Source organism: Salmo salar, chromosome 10 (assembly GCF_965601325.2).
Source record: "Salmo salar chromosome 10, fSalSal1, whole genome shotgun sequence".
Lineage (NCBI taxonomy): Eukaryota > Metazoa > Chordata > Actinopteri > Salmoniformes > Salmonidae > Salmo > Salmo salar.
The window spans coordinates 125,532,501-125,553,581 of record NC_138300.1 but is presented as its reverse complement, the minus strand read 5'-3'; the positions used below and the strand labels follow the sequence as shown (position 1 = coordinate 125,553,581).

Here is a 21,081-nt window from a genome sequence, read left to right as displayed (position 1 = left end):
CATCCGGTTTCACTCTGAACCAATTTCAAAATAAAAGTCTAACGGACAGCAAGTGAAGTTTTAAATTTTTTATTTTTTTATTTCACCTTTATTTAACCAGGTATATATATATATATATATATTTAACCAGAACGAGTTCTCATTTACAATTGCGACCTGGCCAAGATAAAGCAAAGCAATTCGACACATACAACAACTGAGTTACACATGGAATAAAACAAACATACAGTCAATAATACAGTAGAAAAATAAGTCTATATACAATGTGAGCAAATCATGTGAGATAAGGGAGGTAAAGGCAAAAAGGCCATGGTGGCGAAGTAAAATATAGCAATTAAAACACTGGAATAGTAGATTGTGAGCATAAAACGATGTGAATATCCTTTACAAAACCTTTGTATGTTTATACAGCACCAGTCAAAAGTTTGGACACATCGACTCATTCGAGGGTTTTAATTGTATTTGTATTATTTTTAACATTGTAAAATAATAGTGAAGACATCAAAACTATTAAATAACATATATGGAATCATGTAGTAACCAAAAAAGTGTTAAACAAATCAAAATATATTTTATATTTGAGATTCTTTAAAGTAGCTACCCTTTGCCTTGATGACATCTTTGCACACTTTCTCGACAAACCAAGTTCACGTGTAAAATTCAGTTAAACTAAGTTAATAGTGTTATTAAGTTAGCCCAAGTCTACATTCATGTACGGTGAGTCCCAGACACAACTTTACCCAGATAAAGGCAATGATCTACAGACGGCTCAGAATGAACTCTTCAGACTGATCCACCCTCCCTGAGGGGGGAGGAGAGAGGGAGACAAACTGATGCACCCTCCCTGAGGGGGGAGGGGGGGAGACAAACTGATCCACCCTCCCTGAGGGGGGAGGGGGGGAGACAGGGGAGACAAACTGATCCACCCTCCCTGAGGGGGGGAGACAGGGGAGACAAACTGATCCACCCTCCCTGAGGGGGGAGGAGAGAGGGAGACAAACTGATGCACCCTCCCTGAGGGGGGAGGAGAGAGGGAGACAAACTGATGCACCCTCCCTGAGGGGGGAGGAGAGAGGGAGACAAACTGATGCACCCTCCCTGAGGGGGGAGGGGGGGAGACAGGGGAGACGTTCATGTTACTTTGACCATTGGCTGCTGATCTGTAGAGGGGGTAGAGAAGGGGTCATAGCAGAGGGGGTAGAGAAGGGTCATAGTAGAGGGGGTAGAGAAGGGGGTCGTAGTAGAGGGGGTTGAGAAGGGGTCGTAGTAGAGGGAGTAGAGAAGGGGTCGTGGTAGAGGGGATAGAGAAGGGGTCGTAGCAGAGGGGGTAGAGAAGGGGTCGTGGTAGAGAAGGGGTCATGGTAGAGGGGGTAGAGAAGGGGTTGTAGAAGAGGGGGTAGAGAAGGGGGTCAGGGTAGAGGGGGTAGAGAAGGGGTCGTAGCAGAGGGGGTAGAGAAGGGGTCATAGTAGAGGGGGTAGAGAAGGGGTCGTAGCAGAGGGGGTAGAGAAGGGGGTCGTAGTAGAGGGGGTAGAGAAGGGGTCGTAGTAGAGGGGGTAGAGAAGGGGTCGTAGCAGATGGGGTAGAGAGGGGGTCGTAGTAGAGGGGGTAGAGAAGGGGTCGTGGTAGAGGGGGTAGAGAAGGGGGTCGTAGCAGAGAGGGTAGATAAGGGTCGTGGTAGAGGGGGTAGAGAAGGGGGTCGTAGTAGAGGGGATAGAGAAGGGTCGTAGCCAGAATTTTCTAAGCCTACCCTTAGACTTGGAGGTGACGTAGTGTCCCCAGGAGCGATGCTCGTATGTTCTGCTGGCTTGCCCCCCCACCACCACAGAAAGCACTGAGCTAGGCTGAAACACCTGCATTCTGGAGCTGCCTTACTCAAGAAAGCAAAAAAGACCATGTTTGTATGCAGCTTTATTAACTAAATGATATATATTTTTTACATTGTTTGCAAACTTTATTAACTTAATGAAGTACGTATATTTTACATTGTTTGCAAACTGACATGTGACACGTATTAACGCAAAAATAACATGCAAAACAGCCAAGTCCCCCCCCCCCAAAAAAGAAATGTGGGTCTCAAAACAGGAATGGCGGGTCGCCGCTCCGCTAGAATCAGTTACACATTTGGGTTCACAATCTGCTTTGGCAAAATAATGTTCATCATGCGGTTAGACAAATCACGTCACCCAACCAGAATTCATTCTGAACGCTGCCTTATCGTTGTTACAGCCTAATGAACTTAGTGATAACGAAGCCTATGGATCTGGACTCATACAAGTGTATCACTACTTGTAGACTATATTATCTCCAGATGTCATAAGGAAGCATTCTGCGACAGGGACATGAGTGACAGCGCAAAATATAACATTCATTTGTTGACAATGATGTGGTCAAAACAGTGCTGCATGTTGCCATGCGGAACACAGAACGATAATTACGATAATACGATTTAATACGACGTTTAATACATTTTACAGTAGTTCTTTCTGTACATCATAGTTATTCTCATATATTTCGTGTGTTGCAGTTAATTTCGTCTTTGACTTAATAAGTAAAATATATTTTGAGTAGTAAACAGGGAAACGACGAGACAGTTCGCAATAGAAGCGTCATTGCATTTTGTTACACCAGAATTACATTAATTTCCAACTAAACACTTCGTTTGCCTTGCAGTAACACATGAGCTAGCTAGCTACAGTAGTCAGTTTATTTTGTTAGGTGAAACACTTTTCACGCAACTTCGAGACCGAAGTGACTTTTTAGTAGCAGGTTTGGAGAATTTTACGCAGCAGGTTATGACGCGTCGTTAACACCTACAGTGGATTTTGTTGTTGAGCGAAATGGTTCACAGCGTCATCTGGATATATGTGCAACAAACCTTCTGCTACCAATTCTGTCAAGCCCCTCTATACATATTGTCAGCTTCCGAGTGGTGCAGCGGTCTAAGGCACTGCATCTCAGTGCTTAGAGGTGTCACTACAGACCCTGGTTCGATCCCGGGCTGTACCACAACCGGCCGTGATAGGAAGTCCCATAGTGCGGCGCACAATTGGCCCAGCGTCGTCCGGGTTATGCGAGGGTTTGGGCCCGGGATAGGCCGTCATTATAACATAAGAATATCTTCTTAACTGACTTGCCTAGTTAAAGGTAAAACATGTATTTATTATATAAAATATTGGAAATTAATGTACTTCTGGTGTACCAGAACACAATTACGCTGTCTGTGTGATCGAGGCGTAAGACTGAGGTTAAGGTTAGAGAAAATGCCCTCATAACCTGCTACGAAAATCACTTTGTATCGAAGTGGCGTTAAAAGTGTGTCCCGTTTGTGAGTAAGAACTTGTTGGCTACCTAGCTAGCCAGCTAAGTGTTTGTTTGGATCCCAAGTGACTCTCGCTTGGCTTGATTCGATTTCCTAGATGATGTAAATGTAACAGTGTAGGTTCCGTCCCTCTCTTCGCCCCAACCTGGGCTCGAACCAGGGACCCTCTGCACACAACAACTGACACCCACGAAGCATCGTTACCCATCATGCCACAAAAGCCGCGGCCCTTGCAACGCAAGGGGAAACCCTACTTCAAGTCTCAGAGCGAGTGACGTCCCTGATTGAAACGCTATTAGCGCGCACCACCGCTAACTAACTAGCCATTTCACATCGGTTACACCACCGCTAACTAACTAGCCATTTCACATCGGTTACACCACCGCTAACTAACTAGCCATTTCACATCGGTTACACCACCGCTAACTAACTAGCCATTTCACATCGGTTACACCACCGCTAACTAACTAGCCATTTCACATCGGTTACACCACCGCTAACTAACTAGCCATTTCACATCGGTTACACCACCGCTAGCTAACTAGCCATTTCACATCGGTTACACCACCGCTAACTAACTAGCCATTTCACATCGGTTACACCACCGCTAACTAACTAGCCATTTCACATCGGTTACACCACCGCTAGCTAACTAGCCATTTCACATCGGTTACACCACCGCTAACTAACTAGCCATTTCACATCGGTTACACCACCGCTAACTAACTAGCCATTTCACATCGGTTACACCACCGCTAACTAACTAGCCATTTCACATCGGTTACACCACCGCTAACTAACTAGCCATTTCACATCGGTTACACCACCGCTAACTAACTAGCCATTTCACATCGGTTACACCACCGCTAACTAACTAGCCATTTCACATCGGTTACACCACCGCTAACTAACTAGCCATTTCACATCGGTTACATAAAGAACAGGACTTGTTGCTAACCAGCTAAAATCAGCTTGGCGTAACCAAGGAACTACTACAACAACAATAACAACAACAGACGGTGTTGACTACTACAGCCGATCGGGGACAAAAAGGATTCGTCCCAAATGTCTCCCTATATAGGTCACTACTTTTGGAGCCCTGTGGGACCGTGGTCAAAAGTAGTGCCCTACATATAGGCAATAGGGTGGCATTTGGGACCTGTAATCCCTAACGTTACCCTGACCTCTCCATGTCTGCCTGTCTGCGTAATAGATTTAGCTAGCTGACTACTCACAAAGTTACACACTGCTTTGGCTCTTGACCAGATGCAATGGGAGGACAGCGGGGATCATGGTACTTTTATATATATTTAGCTCTGAAATACTACTGTAACACTATCCTCTTCATCTACACAAAAGGCAGGTTCATTTTCCAGAAGATAATGAAGTTGACAGCGACTGGGGGGGCTGAAGCATCTTGATGTTGTACTACTGCTATTTAACTAGTACTCTGTACTTCTGTTTCAGGAAGGACCAGCAAGAGGAGAAGACTAAAGAAATCATCCTGAGAGAAACTCAACGTGACCGTTAACAGAAGTCCATTTATGTAGCAGAGAACCTTGTTTCTCGCCTCCAAAATGACGATCCGTTTCAATCTGTTCAGTACGCCTACCAGCAGGACTGACACGCTGAGGAATAACACAGCCCATGTTCCTGAACACTGATACTAGGAGTTGGATTAAATGTTTTAATCTGAAATGAAGGTTCGCATCTAAAAACTCACAGGTTTGGATGGAACCAAAGTGAAGAAGGTGACCAAGTTCAAGGTGGAGAGGTAGGTGGCCATCAAAGCAGAGGGTCGTGGAGGTTAAAGCCATCAAAGCGGAGGGTCGTGGAGTTGTTGACACTACAGTGGCTGTGTCACTACAGGTCAAATACCTGTGGCTGGCAAGGGAGCGAAGACGGGAGAGGAACCAAAGAGTAAAAGCAAGAGGTGCCTTTTGAAGTTCATCCCAGTCGAGGGCCAGAGAAGTAGGTGCCAGCCGAGGGCCAGAGAAGTAGGTGCCAGCCGAGGGCCAGAGAAGTAGGTGCCAGCCGAGGGCCAGAGAAGTAGGTGCCAGCCGAGGGCCAGAGAAGTAGGTGCCAGTCGAGGGCCAGAGAAGTAGGTGCCAGCCGAGGGCCAGAGAAGTAGGTGCCAGTCGAGGGCCAGAGAAGTCGGTGCCAGTCAAGGGCCAGAGAAGTCGGTGCCAGTCGAGGGCCAGAGAAGTCGGTGCCAGTCGAGGGCCAGAGAAGTAGGTGCCAGCCGAGGGCCAGAGAAGTAGGTGCCAGTCGAGGGCCAGAGAAGTAGGTGCCAGCCGAGGCCTGGTCCTGCTGGTCCAGCTGGGTCTGCTGACCTATGACCTGTGTGTCAACTCCTTCAGTGAGCTGCTCAGGGCAGGGCCCGTCATCCAGCTGGTGCTGTTCATGTACGTACACGATTGGTTATGTAGCCTGTTAATGATTCAAATGTTTATTTGACTTTAATAGCTAGTTATTTTGTTGTTGTTGTTGAAAATGTTCCAAAATCTTTCCCAATAACAATCAGGTCTTACTTTATAATTAGTGTAATGTTGTTTAGGCGTAACTCTGATGTAACCTGTGTGTTCCAGCATCCAGGATGTAGGTTCAGCATCCAGGATGTAGGTTCAGTAGGTTCAGCATCCATGATGTAGGTTCAGCATCCAGGACGTAGGTTCAGCATCCAGGACGTAGGTTCAGCATCCAGGATGTAGGTTCAGCATCCAGGACGTAAGTTCAGCATCCAGGACGTAGGTTCAGCATCCAGGATGTAGGTTCAGCATCCAGGATGTAGGTTCGGCATCCAGGACGTAGGTTCAGCATCCAGGATGTAGGTCCAGCATCCAGGACGTAGGTTCAGCATCCAGGATGTAGGTTCAGCATCCAGGACGTAGGTTCAGCATCCAGGATGTAGGTTCAGCATCCAGGACGTAGGTTCAGCATCCAGGACGTAGGTTCAGCATCCAGGATGTAGGTTTAGCATCCAGGATGTAGGTTCAGCATCCAGGACGTAGGTTCAGCATCCAGGACGTAGGTTCAGCATCCAGGATGTAGGTTCAGCATCCAGGATGTAGGTTCAGCATCCAGGACGTAGGTTCAGCATCCAGGATGTAGGTTCAGCATCCAGGATGTAGGTTCAGCATCCAGGATGTAGGTTCAGCATCCAGGACGTAGGTTCAGCATCCAGGATGTAGCCGCGCTGTTCAACGTGATCCTCATTCTGCTGATGATGCTCAACACGTACGTTTTCCAGGTCGCTCTACTACTGGAGAGGTTTAAAGCCTTACTGACGCTGTCTGCCTTCTACCTCACCCTCAGCATCTCCTTTCACTGCTGGGTAGTGGTACGTATGAACACACACACAGAGAGAGAGAGAGGGAGAGAGAGAGAGAGAGAGAGGAGGGAGAGGGAGGGAGAGAGAGAGAGAAAGAAAGAGAGGTGCTGGGTAGTGGTACGTATGGACAGAGAGAGAGAGAGAGAGAGAGAGAGGGGAGAGAGAGAGAGAGAGAGAGAGACACAGAGAGAGAGAGAGAGAGAGACAGAGAGGCGTAGGAGTTAGACAGGATTCTAACTCTCATCAGAGATAATACATGTTGTGTACACATGTAGTTGTAAACATTGATCATGTTTTGATGTTTCCTCTAGAACCTGAGATGGAGTCCAACAGTTTGACCTGGACAAACGGCCTTCAGGTTCTCTTTGTCTCCCAGAGGGCTGGTATGTTTGAAGAGAAAGACATGCACTCTGCTCTCAGACCCACTTAGGTTTATTCAGCTGTACTTTTTTTTGTGAGGCTTGATAAGTGGTTACTTCTTTTCACAAACCAACTTCGTTAACAAACATGTGTTTGTCAGTTTTGTGACGCGTCTTAGGCATTAGCACTGGCAAATGGTTGCTTTTATTAATGATGCTAATACTAGACTAAACAACATGTTGGTTTGTGACGTGTTTGACACGTTTAACCAACTCTGTCCTTCTGTTCCACAGCTGCAGTGTTGTATTACTACTTCTACAAACGGACGACAGAGTGTCTGGGAGACCCGCGGCTGTCTGACGGTTCTGTCTGGCCGAGGGATGCCTTCGTCAGTGAGGAGGGAGGGACTGGAGGATCTATTGGCCGAGGGGATGCCTTCGTCAGTGAGGAGGGAGGGACTGGAGGATCTATTGGCCGAGGGATGCCTTCGTCAGTGAGGAGGGAGGGACTGGAGGATCTATTGGCCGAGGGGATGCCTTCGTCAGTGAGGAGGGAGGGACTGGAGGATCTATTGGCCGAGGGGATGCCTTCGTCAGTGAGGAGGGAGGGACTGGAGGATCTATTGGCCGAGGGGATGCCTTCGTCAGTGAGGAGGGAGGGACTGGAGGATCTATTGGCCGAGGGATGCCTTCGTCAGTGAGGAGGGAGGGACTGGAGGATCTATTGGCCGAGGGATGCCTTCGTCAGTGAGGAGGGAGGGGCTGGAGGATCTATTGGCCGAGGGATGCCTTCGTCAGTGAGGAGGGAGGGGCTGGAGGATCTATTGGCCGAGGGATGCCTTCGTCAGTGAGGAGGGAGGGGCTGGAGGATCTATTGGCCGAGGGATGCCTTCGTCAGTGAGGAGGGAGGGACTGGAGGATCTATTGGCCGAGGGATGCCTTCGTCAGTGAGGAGGGAGGGACTGGAGGATCTATTGGCCGAGGGGATGCCTTCGTCAGTGAGGAGGGAGGGACTGGAGGATCTATTGGCCGAGGGATGCCTTCGTCAGTGAGGAGGGAGGGACTGGAGGATCTATTGGCCGAGGGGATGCCTTCGTCAGTGAGGAGGGAGGGACTGGAGGATCTATTGGCCGAGGGATGCCTTCGTCAGAGCTCGTCAGTGAGGAGGGAGGGGCTGGAGGATCTATTACCAAGTGAGGTCACTTCCTGGGCGGGGTCATGTTCATTTGGCACCAGAAGAAAACTGACATGGAGGGACAATCTGGCCTTGTCCGATAAGAAACGTCCATTGTTTTCAGTTTTAAAACGTTTTGCTATATGGTGTGCCCTACTGAACACGACCCTGGACTAGGATAGAGCTAGGGGAAAGAGTGGTCCGTCCTGGTAGTTTCTCAATCAACATGCTCCACTAATATGGACCGGTGTTGATGACACTAAAAGACAATCTGAGGTTTAAAAACAACTGCATAATGGCAATTCATTTCAGTGTTTTAACTAAAATGTGATACCGTCTCACTCCTGAATGGAACCCTATATAGTGCACTACCCTATTCCCTACATAGTGCACTACTTTAGCCCAGAGCCTTATAGAACCCTATTCCCTACATAGTGCACTACTTTAGACCAGAGCCCTATAGCACCCTATTCCCTATATAGTACACTACTTTAGACCAGGGCCCTATAGAACCCTATTCCCTACATAGTGCACTACTTTAGACCAGAACCCTATAGCACCCTATTCCCTATGTAGTGCACTACCCTATTCCCTATATAGTGCACTACTTTAGCCCAGAGCCCTATAGAACCCTATTCCCTATATAGTGCACTACTTTAGCCCAGAGCCCTATAGAACCCCTATTCCCTATATAGTACACTACTTTAGACCAGGGCCCTATAGAACCCTATTCCCTATATAGTGCACTACTTTAGCCCAGAGCCCTATAGAACCCTATTCCCTATATAGTACACTACTTTAGACCAGAGCCCTATGGGTCCAGAGAGAGTAGTGCACTAAATAGGGAATATAATGCCATTTGGGAGACATGCAGTGCCTTCACACTTCTTCCACATGTTGTTGTTACAGCCTGAATTTAAAATGTATTACATTTACATGTGTTGGTCACTGGCCTATACACAATACCCTATAATGTCAAAGAGAAACTGTGTTTAAATAGTTTTACAAATTCATTATAAATGAATAGCTTATGTCTTGTGTTATTAAGTATTCAACCCCTTTATGGCAAGCCTAAATAAGTTCAGGAGTAAACATAAGTGTCATGGACTCACTCTGTGTGTAATAATAGTGTTTAAGATGATTTCTGAATGACTACCTCATCTCTGTATCCAACACATATAATTATCTGGAAGGTCCCTCAGTAGAGCAGTGAATTTTAAACACAGATTCAACCACAAAGACCAGGGAGGTTTTGTAATACGTCATAAAGAAGGGCCCCTATTGGCATTTTATCAATTTAAAGCAGACATGAAATATCCCTTTGAGGCCAATGGTGACTTTAAAACAGTTACAGAGTTGAATGTCCGTGATAGAAAACTGAGGATGGATCAACAACATTGTAGTTACTCCCCGTGGCTAGATGGTCACGAGGGTATTATCGTTCAGGCAGCGTCAGGTTAAAGGAGATGGACTGCTCTGTTCGTACCTCAGAGATTAATCTGGGATTGGGGTTTAAGGCACCACCACCACCACTATTAGACCACAGTGGTCTGAAATAGCCCTTACTGCATTCCCTAGGCCTGGGGCATACATGCTGTATGTCAAAGTTACATCTACTGCATTCACTCCAAATAAAGTGCTAAATACATCTCTATGGCTGCATTTACACAGGCAGTCTAATTCTGATCTGCAGCCAGATGTTGATGATTAGTTATTTGAGAAGGAGACAAGTCAAGACGCTGGACCGGGTGATTCAGTTTATAGTAAGGCAGTTTATTATGAGACAAAGATATTTGGCAAAGCGTGCACGGACTCCTTCGTTTAGCTCATAGGGAACTAGCAGAAGAGAGAGCCCCGAAACATAGTGTACATCCAATTTATACAATGAAATGACAGTGTGTTGACGTTGAGTCTAGTGGGTCCGCTCTCCTGACTGGTCGATGAGTGGAGGGACGGTCCACTCTCCAGGTGCAGTGTGTTGACGTTGAGTCTAGTAGGTCCGCTCTCCTGACTGGTCGATGAGTGGAGGGACGGTCCACTCTCCAGGTGCAGTGTGTTGACGTTGAGTCTAGTAGGTCCTCTCTCCTGACTGGTCGATGAGTGGAGGGACGGTCCACTCTCCAGGTGCAGTGTGTTGACGTTGAGTCTAGTAGGTCCGCTCTCCTGACTGGTCGATGAGTGGAGGGACGGTCCACTCTCCAGGTGCAGTGTGTTGACGTTGAGTCTAGTAGGTCCGCTCTCCTGACTGGTCGATGAGTGGAGGGACGGTCCACTCTCCAGGTGCAGTGTGTTGACGTTGAGTCTAGTAGGTCCTCTCTCCTGACTGGTCGATGAGTGGAGGGACGGTCCACTCTCCAGGTGCAGTGTGTTGACGTTGAGTCTAGTAGGTCCGCTCTCCTGACTGGTCGATGAGTGGAGGGACGGTCCACTCTCCAGGTGCAGTGTGTTGACGTTGAGTCTAGTAGGTCCGCTCTCCTGACTGGTCGATGAGTGGAGGGACGGTCCACTCTCCAGGTGCAGTGTGTTGACGTTGAGTCTAGTAGGTCCGCTCTCCTGACTGGTCGATGAGTGGAGGGACGGTCCACTCTCCAGGTGCAGTGTGTTGACGTTGAGTCTAGTAGGTCCTCTCTCCTGACTGGTCGATGAGTGGAGGGACGGTCCACTCTCCAGGTGCAGTGTGTTGACGTTGAGTCTAGTAGGTCCGCTCTCCTGACTGGTCGATGAGTGGAGGGACGGTCCACTCTCCAGGTGCAGTGTGTTGACGTTGAGTCTAGTAGGTCCTCTCTCCTGACTGGTCGATGAGTGGAGGGACGGTCCACTCTCCAGGTGGTGTCCACTTCCCATTGGCCCTTGGCAGTGTCCGTTGTCCTCGGAGTCCAACACACCTAAGTGTGTGTGTGTGTGTGTGTGTATTTCTGGTAATTCGTGTCTGGGTGCTTTGCGATATTCATGGAATGTTGTTCTTTACACCAGTGGTCAGTTCGTGTGGCTAGGGCTTAAGTCAGCCATCTGTCCTCTGGGTGTGGTCGTGATTGGTATCAGTTGGTCGCTCAATATGTCTCTGGAATTTTGTTGTGTGCTGTTGTGAAACATGTTGTGCAAATGCCCTCCTTATATATCATTAGGTAAAACGTTAGATTATCTTTATTACACAGATCACATAGTGACTTATATTAGTTTTAATTCTACAGATTTCTATATGTTCTTGGACTTCCTACTCCCATGTCAATGCCAGGGGCCGTTGGCACGAGGATCTTGAAACACCAGATTCTTTCCTGAAGAGTCATGTCACCTTTGTGAATGAGATGTGTCTTGGTAGTTGTCACTACTACTACTACTAACGAAAGTTAAAAAAAAAAAGTATATTTCAATCACTGTCCCCATCTATGCATTGCAGCCTATAGGTCAACCTGAAATTGCATTGTCTTGATTCCTCACATCCTTAAAACTAATTTCATGACAAGGTCAAAGGTTTGACCTCATCCAATAGGGTTTTGAGCAGGAAGAGAGGGCAGGGCGCAAGGAATCAAGGCAATACAATTCAGATTGACTGTGGTGCCCTCTGGGAGATGTCTGTAGCACCACCTTGTGGTGATTTATGTCTACTACAGTCCTCCGACTAATGAAGTCACTTCCAATGCATCAATAGGACGGCTCACTCCAATTCTGTCACAATTTCACCAGTAAAGACTAGGTATGAATCCAAAATGGAGGCTTAAATACAGAAGCAAAATACGTTTTATTTGGACTACATAGTGCCCAAAAAGTTGAGTAAAAGTGTATTAATAAAAAGCTACTTATGACTTGATACCAAATGGTTTTGTTTTCCTGCATTTAAGCCTCAGTTTGGGATTTATTCCTCTTTAGATAGTGTGCGGGTTTCCATCTCTTTCAGTATTCACATTTTGATATCTACCTGGAATCAACACAGATTTGTAACAAGGACCTTTAAAAAAAAAAAAACACACAGGCTGCCTCCTTTCATTACCAGTAGAAACTATGCAGTTTTGTACAAATGTCTCTTTATTTGTAAGTCGCTCTGGATAAGAGCGTCTGCTAAATGACATAAGCGTATTTAGTGAAAGGCAACCCCAATCCCCACCCTCTTGTCAGTGCAGTCCATCTTCCTGTGTCTGTGGTGGAGTCCACTTCATTACATCCTTCTGTTCCACTGGAATGTTCTTCTGTTATCATTTGGCAATATAACAATCTGTAACAGGAAACACACAGGGATCATAGACATGAAACACGATGGTGAATGACTGTCAGAACTCGGAAATTGAGAAATGTCCGACCTGGAAACTCAACGTAAAGAGTTAATACCCGAGTTTCCCCCATTTGGAAAGTATCCGAATCAACCAATAGGAAAGCTCTACGAAAATACATTTAAACTCACGAGGTTCCAGACTCATCATGAACGTAGCACAAGTCTCTCTGATTGTTTCCTTACCTGTCAGACATAGATGCCGACCCACAGTAACAGAAACAGCACTCCGAAGCCCATGAAGAGCGACGCCACCAGGGAGATGAGCAGCTCTTTGTACATGTCTCTCGTGTATTTAGTGGACGTCACCTCATAGCTGAGAGAGAGAGTTATGGTGCTAATCATAGTGGTACACAACAGACCGTTACATCCAGTCTTATCGTCTCACTTATTGTCCACACATTCACCTACAGTAGTGTATATCGTCTCTGTGAATATTCAGACTCGGCAACTGATTCTATCAACCTGTTAGCCAAATCTCAGCCCGTTAGCCAAATCTCAGCCCAGTTATCCAAATCTCAGCCCAGTTATCCAAATCTCAGCCCAGTTATCCAAATCTCAGCCCAGTTATCCAAATCTCAGCCCAGTTATCCAAATCTCAGCCCAGTTATCAATCACTGTTCTTCATTCCTAAGTCGTAGAGAGACACAGGGCATATTAATTGACATTGGCGTGTTAATACTGGGCTGCAACAAAAGTCTACACATTCAGTGTCCCCATTCCCATTCCTGAAGACCACTGATTCATGGTATAAAAATAAAAAACAGTCACTATGAAGACAGATGACCATGGAAGGATACACGAAGAACCAGGCAGTGAAGAACATGCCGATAGCCAGTAGGACCACCGTGAGGTGGGGGAAGACTGCTGGGTTCACCGGACTGGTGTATCTGGTCATAGCCTCCAGCTCCTGAGAGAAGAAGAACGGAGATAATGTAGAGATTCACTCAGTGTGCTTCTGGTTAGGGACAATATCTCACATTTCTAAAAAAAATGGACAGGTATGTTGCCAGCTATAAATAAACATGGAGTTTCAACTTAGTAACTTGGTAAATATGAGTTATGTATACATCAACCAGCTTATTGACTGACTTGATCATAACAGTTGAAGTTCTCTGGTCTTAACTTGGCATTGTCTGTGGGAGGCTGTATTGGGTGTTAGCTTACTAGCTAGTAAGCTAAGCTATATTAGCATAGCCAGCTACTGTATTCCCATCATAACATAGCTACATGTTACTCGGTTAACTGATGAATAGCTATAAAACGTAGTTCACTAGCTACAGACATAGCGTTAATGAATAAGGTTAGCTGAACTAGTATCTGTGTGTTAGAAACCTCTCGCCCAGAAAACTCAAACTCCCATTTTTATGTAACTAGACAAGTCAGCTCTGTAAGCGTTGTCAAAATACGTTAATTTATCACCAAATATGAAGTTTCGCTGAGCAACCATCTTCTTTTACTCCCGTTACGGCCGGTATGTACTTACAAAAACATGTCTACAAATATTTTTAACCAAGCCATCGAAAAGAAATGCCTATTCAGACCGGATGCTCGGTCTAAACATTAACACGCAGCGCTGGCCGTACGGGATTGGAAGCATAAGGATATTTCATATCGGAGAGAAATTGTTTTCCCAAAAACAAAGGTTAAATTGATTCACACCTTGTTATAGGGTTTAGGGTTCCCACACGGCCGTATCTCCATGTTACAGCGCTTGTTTAGGGAAAACAGACGCAAGACAGAGGACTGACTACCTGCGCTAATGAGTTACCTGCTTCTCTGAACACCTGTGTGTAAATGGAAAACAGACACCACAAACCTGTTGTCACTAAAAAAAAATACTGTCAGCTGCAACTGTGTTAAAACAAAACAGTAAGTGTCTATTATGTCTTATCCGGTGTTCTGTGTGAATTTAAGTATGCTCTCTCTAATTCTCGCGGAGGACCTGAGCCCTAGGACCATGCCTCAGGACTACCTGGCCTGATGACTCCTTGCTGTCCCCAGTCCACCTGGCCCTGCTGCTGCTCCAGTTTCAACTGTTCTGCCTGCGGCTGTGGAACCCTGACCTGTTCACCGGACGTGCTACCTGTCCCAGACCTGCTGTTTTCAACTCTCTAGAGACAGCAGGAGCGGTAGAGATACTCTGAATGATCGGCTATGAAAAGCCAATTGACATTTACTCTTGAGGTGCTGACTTGTTGCACCCTCGACAACTACTGTGATTATTATTATTTGACCCTGCTGGTCATCTATGAACATCTTGGCCATGTTCTGTTATAATATCCACCCGGCACAGCCAGAAGAGGACTGGCCACCCCTCATAGCCTGGTTCCTCTCTAGGTTTCTTCCTAGGTTCTGGCCTTTCTAGGGAGTTTTTCCTAGCCACCGTGCTTCTACACTGCGTGCACAATTATTATGCAAGTGAGTATTCTGATCTTATTGTTTCTATTCACATTTTCGAACTCCAAACCATATAAACTTGAATGCTTATTGGATTTAATCATTTTTCAGGTGATATGTATTTGTGTAATGAGGAAGGGTGTGGCGAAAGTGAATAACACCTTATATCAAGGTGTGCATAATTATTAGGCAGCCTCATTACCTCAGGTAAAATGGGCCAAAAAAGAAATTTAACTGACACTGAAAAGCCAAAAATGTAAAATGCCTTTCAGATGGTTGCGACACTCTTTAAATAGCTGAACTATTGAGGTGTGACCACCGGACATTCAAACGTTTTGTTGCGAATAGTCAACTGGGGCGCAAAAAACGCATGGGGAAGAAAAGGCGTAAATTAACTGCAAAAGACTTGAGAAGAATTAAACGTCAAACTACCAGGAACCCATTATCCTCCAGCGCCACCGTATTCCAGAACTGCAACCTACCTGGAGTGTTCAGAAGTACAAGGTGTCAAGTGCTCAGAGACATGGCCAAGGTCAAGAAGACTGAAACAAGACCACCACTGAATAAAATTCACAAGTTGAAGCGTCAAGATTGAAAAATCTGTCTTCAGGTATTGCTTTGCCCAAAGGTTTTGTGGACAGATGAAATGAAAGTGACTCTTGATGGACCAAATGGATGGGCCCGTGGCTGGATCAGTAATGGACACATCGCACCACTTTGAGTCAGGTGCCAGCAAGGTGAAGGAGGGGTACTGGTATGGGCTGCTATCATTGAGGATGAGGTAGTTGGACCTTTTCAGGTTTGACGATGGACTGAAACTCAACTCCCAAATCTACTGCCAGTTTCTGGAAGATTCTTTCGTCAAACAGTGGTACAGGAAGAAGTCCTCAGCATTCTAGAAGGCCATGATCTGTATGCAGGATAATGCTCCATCACATCCAAGTACTCCACTGCTTGGCTAGCCAGCAAGGGCCTCATAGATGCCTGAATAATGACCAGGCCCCCTTTCCTCACCTGACTTAAATCCTATTGAGAACTTGTGGGCCCTTCTCAAACGTGAGATTTACAGTGATGGAAGACAATACACCTTTTTGAACAGCATTTGGGAGGCTGTGGTTGCTGCGTCAGTGAAAATTGATCGTGAACAGATCAAGAAACTGACAGACTCCATGGATGGAAGGCTCATGGCAGTTATTGAAAATAAGGGTGGCTACATTGGTCACTGAATATTTTTGAAAGGCCAAAAATGTTATATAATTGTCATTTTGTGTTACTTATCGGTTACACTTACTCTAAAAATTGAGAATAAACAAGTGAGTTGAGAGAAATTATTTTTGTAATTTAGTTGTCTAATAATTCTGCACACTAATAGTTGCCTAATAATTGTGCACACTTATATTTCCCTGAGAAAGACAAAACTCACTTTTCCTTTGTTAAACATTCAGGTTTGAGGTTCAATAACATTTTGGATTGACTGAGAGCATTGTGTTTGTTCAACAATCAAATTAATCCAGAGGAATACAATTTGCCTAATAATTGTGCACGCAGTGTAGACCTGCATTGCTTGCTGTTTGGGGTTTTAGGCTGGGTTTCTGTACAGCACTTTGAGACATCAGCTGATGTAAGAAGGGCTATATAAATACATTTGATTGATATTTAGCGTTTGTGACCTGAACAGGGATTTGTGTTTCTAGAACCGAACCGCAATTGAGATTTCCATTTAATTTGAGTCTTTGGCTGTTTTGGTTTCCAGAGACAGTTTGTATTTTAATAAAACAGAACATGTAACTAAAATCCTTGGAATAAGGAGTAACGTGTATTTAGGCTCCTTTAGTCCAATATTGGGCTAGTTAGCTAATGTTGGCTAGCAAGCTAGCCATTACAACCCGGAAGTGCCTAGCGACAACAACCATGTGAATACATATATATTTATATATATATGTATAATGTTAGGTTTTAGACAACTCTATAAGTCGCATTTCATGATCAAGTTATTGTTAGAAAATGGTGCATTAGCTACAAATCACTTACCATTTTTGTTGAGTTTCTTGTTCCTACTGCAGAATGTCAATACTAGAAAAGAGCCACGTCAGTTTCCAAGCAGAGTAAAAATACCGGTCCGCCACCGGGCGGCCTGGAGAAAACCCTTAGTCTATTTATTCCATGTTTTATTCCGAAACAGAGACTTTTACATTAGATTCATTTAAAAATTAGCACAAAATAATTTAACAGATTATTTTACATGAAATTATTGTGCTAATCTTAAAATGAATCGATGAATCGATAAAAATAACTATGTTCCTGGCTGTGATATGCTGTTTAGAGCTCTCTCTCTCTCTCTCTCTCTCTCTCTCTCCCTACCAACCAAACCACATTTTGTTTTCAATCAATATTTAATTTACTGCATGCATTCATATTATGACAACATGCTCTTCAAAACAAAAAACACGAAAACAACAAAGACTTAAAAAATAAATGCCAAGATCATGTATTAAAAACAAACTAAGAGGTTCGACTAAAACGCACACAGATTTATAGGGAGAACTTTTAGAACAGGAATAGTATGGAGGTGAATGAGGGAGAGGGTCAATATGCTTTACAAAGTGATTCAATGTTCATCAAGTATTTTAGTGTTCTGAAGGGCTTTAAGCCATAACAATTAGAGGAAGAAGATAAATGTATTTCAAAATGAGTGATTTGATCGTTTCATTGTAAAGTTTTAATCAGAAAGTCCTGTGTGTGTGTGTGTGCGTGCGTGCGTGCGTGCGTGTGTGTGTGTGTGTGTGCGTGCGTGTGTGCGTGTGTGCGTGTGTGCGCACACCCATGTGTTTTCTTTCTCAGTGAAACAGGTAAAAGGAGAATAGTGATTTTGATTGGCATAGAATTTCATAAAACAACGTTTACATATTAATGATACAACATACATGATACAGTAATAAAGAGTTACAGAAATAACATAAAAAAGGAACATAGATTGTTACAAAATGAAGCTACACAGTAACATGTAATGAGTTTCTATACCAGTTTGAACCAGTTGGAACCAGGTGGAACCAGGTGGAACCAGTTGAAACCAGGTGAAACCAGTTGGAACCAGTTGAAACCAGTTGGAACCAGTTGGAACCAGTTGAAACCAGTTGGAACCAATTGGAACCAGTTGAAACCAGTTGGAACCAGTTGGAACCAATTGAAACCAGTTGAAACCAGTTGGAACCAATTGAAACCAGTTGGAACCAGTTGGAACCAGTTGGAACCAGTTGAAACCAGTTGGAACCAGTTGGAACCAGTTGGAAGCAGTTGCAACCAGCTGCAACCAGCATCAGAGCATTAAGCAGTTCATATATACAGCGCTAAACTACAAGTACTATGCTGGTGTCACTATAAAGGCTGGCTGGTGCATTATAAATAAGCTAAAACAGTACACTGTACTCATGTATGGCAAAATCATATTGGTAATACAGTATAATACTATATCTTTATATTGTGTCATCTTCAATGAAGTATATTCATTTGATTATTTGTTTTTGAATTTAGATTTCTTATGACATGACAGGTCAGGTAAGATTTAACACACCTGGCCAGAGGGACGTTGTGTCAATACATCTGTTTCAACCCACCAGGGGCCTGTATTTGTGATGAAGGATCGTTCTTTTGGACATGGACAACGGGAAGTTAATCCTAGATCAGCACTCCAACTCTAAGGTGGTTTCTGAATAGGGGCCCAGGTCTCTGTATTGGAGAGATGGTACATTCTGGAATGTGAGATGGGAATATGTATTTTGTTAACTTGAGACATTCAGATACCAGATAATATCCAAAGTGTCCTTCATCACGTACTAATACATGTATATACTAAATACTGTATTGCATGACATATGAGGAACATAATCAATCGTATATCCGCCAGGACAGTGGTCAGTGAGTAAGGAGAAGATATCACTATGAAAAGTACAGGTTAATAACAGAGTACATGTGAAGAGGTGTGTTTTCCAGAGGAGACAGTTAGAAACATGGCTTAAGGGAAAGGGTGTTGTTTCCCGTCAGGAAGGGGAAGACAAAAAGCGTTACACAGATTCAGAGCAATGAATGGAAAGGCTAGAATAATACAATACTCCAGTGTATAAATCCGTGACTCTTTCAGTAGGCTGCTAGCGTGGCTTCTGGCCGAACATTTTTCTCCTTCAGTTACACAAGGGCCGTGGCACAAAATGGCCACCTTTGTTAGTTTAAATAAATAGGATTTAAACACTCCGTGGCTCAAACATGAACAGCATTCAATCAATCAGCATTCAATCAAGTCCATGAGCTGCTTCTGTCTTGAGATAAGCCGACCTTCTTGTAGAGAAAGATAAGGCACCAGCGTGTTTTGTAGAGAAAGATAAGGCACCAGCGTGTTTTGTAGAGAAAGATAAAGCACCAGCGTGTTTTGTAGAGAAAGATAAGGCACCAGCGTGTTTTGTAGAGAAAGATAAGGCACCAGCGTGTTTTGTAGAGAAAGATAAGGCACCAGCGTGTTTTGTAGAGAAAGATAAGGCACCAGCGTGTTTTGTAGAGAAAGATAAAGCACCAGCGTGTTTTGTAGAGAAAGATAAGGCACCAGCGTGTTTTGTAGAGAAAGATAAGGCACCAGCGTGTTTTGTAGAGAAAGATAAGGCACCAGCGTGTTTTGTAGAGAAAGATAAGGCACCAGCGTGTTTTGTAGAGAAAGATAAGGCACCAGCGGTTTAAAAAACATCATTCAGATGTTGATATTTGTGTGGGTTCAACATCATCATCGAGAGCAGAAAGAAATCGCCAATCTTCTACAATTCAAGCATATAAAGTTATCATACATGTAGCTAAGTATGTACTTTGTCTTAAACACAAATGTAGTATTTGCTAGTGGTCCTGTGAGTGAGTTACAGTGTTTCACGTTTCCAGTGGGCAAGTTACAGCGTAAAAAGTATTTTCATTGTTCTTCAAACATGTAGTCTGTGTTGGACCTGAACAATGGATGCAGTTATCAGCTGCTGAGATCATACAGTGTTCCAGATCATACAGTGAATATACAGTGTTCCAGGTCATACAGTGAATATACAGTATTCCAGGTCATACAGTGTTCCAGATCATACAGTGTTCCAGATCATACAGTGTTCCAGATCATACAGTGTCCGTCATACAGTGTTCCAGATCATACAGTGTGTATACAGTGTTCCAGATCATACAGTGTTCCAGATCATACAGTGTTCCAGATCATACAGTGTGTATACAGTGTTCCAGATCATAGTGTATAAACAGTGTTCCATCCAGTCATATAATTAGAATCATTCTAACTCTATGGTTCCAGTACAGTGTTCCAGATCATACAGTGTATATACAGTGTTCCAGATCATACAGTGTATATACAGTGTTCCAGATCATACAGTGTTCCAGATCATACAGTGTGTATACAGTGTTCCAGATCATACAGTGTATATACAGTGTTCCAGATCATACACTGCAGAGCCATACTGTGTGTTTAGGAAGATATGGTTCTTATACAGTGTATAGTGTTTATCCTCAGCATTGTGCAATGTTCCCAGTTATCTGAGTTAATATCATGGTGAGTCCTTCCTTGTAGATATAAAATGTATTTACTCCTGTGATTTCAATGCATTTCAAATTAAACTGTGTTTCTCCTGTTTCTTTATATAACATTGACCTTCATGGATGAGCTAGCTTCCTGTATAGATCCATCATCACCAACAACAAGCGCTGTAGCTGAAATCACATCCCACCGACCAGTAGCTTATCTGTTAAGACACATTTATACACTACTTACCCAGCGCAAGTAGTGCACTATATAGGGAATAGGGTTCTATAGGGCCCTGGTCTAAAGTAGTGCACTATATAGGGAATAGGGTGCCATAGGGCTCTGGTCTAAAGTAGTGCACTATATAGGGAATAGGGCTCTGGTCTAAAGTAGTGCACTATATATAGGGAATAGGGTTCTATAGGGCTCTGGTCTAAAGTAGTGCACTATATAGGGAATAGGGTTCCATAGGGCTCTGGTCTAAAGTAGTGCACTATATAGGGAATAGGGTTCTATAGGGCTCTGGTCTAAAGTAGTGCACTATATATAGGGAATAGGGTTCTATAGGGCTCTGGTCTAAAGTAGTGCACTATATATAGGGAATAGGGTTCTATAGGGCCCTGGTCTAAAGTAGTGCACTATATATAGGGAATAGGGTTCCATAGGGCTCTGGTCTAAAGTAGTG

The 21,081-nt window shown here is 44.4% G+C and overlaps 3 protein-coding genes across 4 annotated transcripts in view; 1 reads left to right on the top strand and 2 right to left on the bottom strand.

Annotated features, from left to right (window-relative positions):
• The first annotated feature begins 4,586 nt into the window (after positions 1-4,586).
• tmem138 (transmembrane protein 138) lies at positions 4,587-7,791 on the top strand. The gene is given in 7 exon segments (XM_082956651.1): positions 4,587-4,614; positions 5,046-5,094; positions 5,582-5,725; positions 6,498-6,660; positions 6,963-6,972; positions 6,975-7,034; positions 7,305-7,791. Coding segments are annotated over 7 exon segments (861 nt in total). The 3' UTR covers positions 7,712-7,791.
• Positions 7,792-12,186: 4,395 nt separating this feature from the next.
• On the bottom strand, positions 12,187-17,164 carry tmem258 (transmembrane protein 258). Its single transcript, XM_014126097.3, has 4 exons — positions 16,880-17,164; positions 13,249-13,358; positions 12,635-12,764; positions 12,187-12,394 (listed from the first exon to the last, which is right to left on the bottom strand). The coding sequence occupies exons 1-3, from the start codon at positions 16,880-16,882 to the stop codon at positions 12,638-12,640; spliced, it is 240 nt and encodes a 79-aa protein (XP_013981572.1). The 5' UTR covers positions 16,883-17,164; the 3' UTR covers positions 12,187-12,394; positions 12,635-12,637.
• A 58-nt stretch (positions 17,165-17,222) lies between these two features.
• myrf (myelin regulatory factor) overlaps positions 17,223-21,081 on the bottom strand; it is a 110,957-nt gene continuing 107,098 nt past the window's right edge. For both annotated transcript variants that reach the window (XM_082957477.1, XM_082957478.1), the window contains exon 24: positions 17,223-21,081. This exon is cut by the window's right edge and continues 1,774 nt beyond it. The gene's annotated coding sequence lies outside the window, so the exon portion shown is untranslated.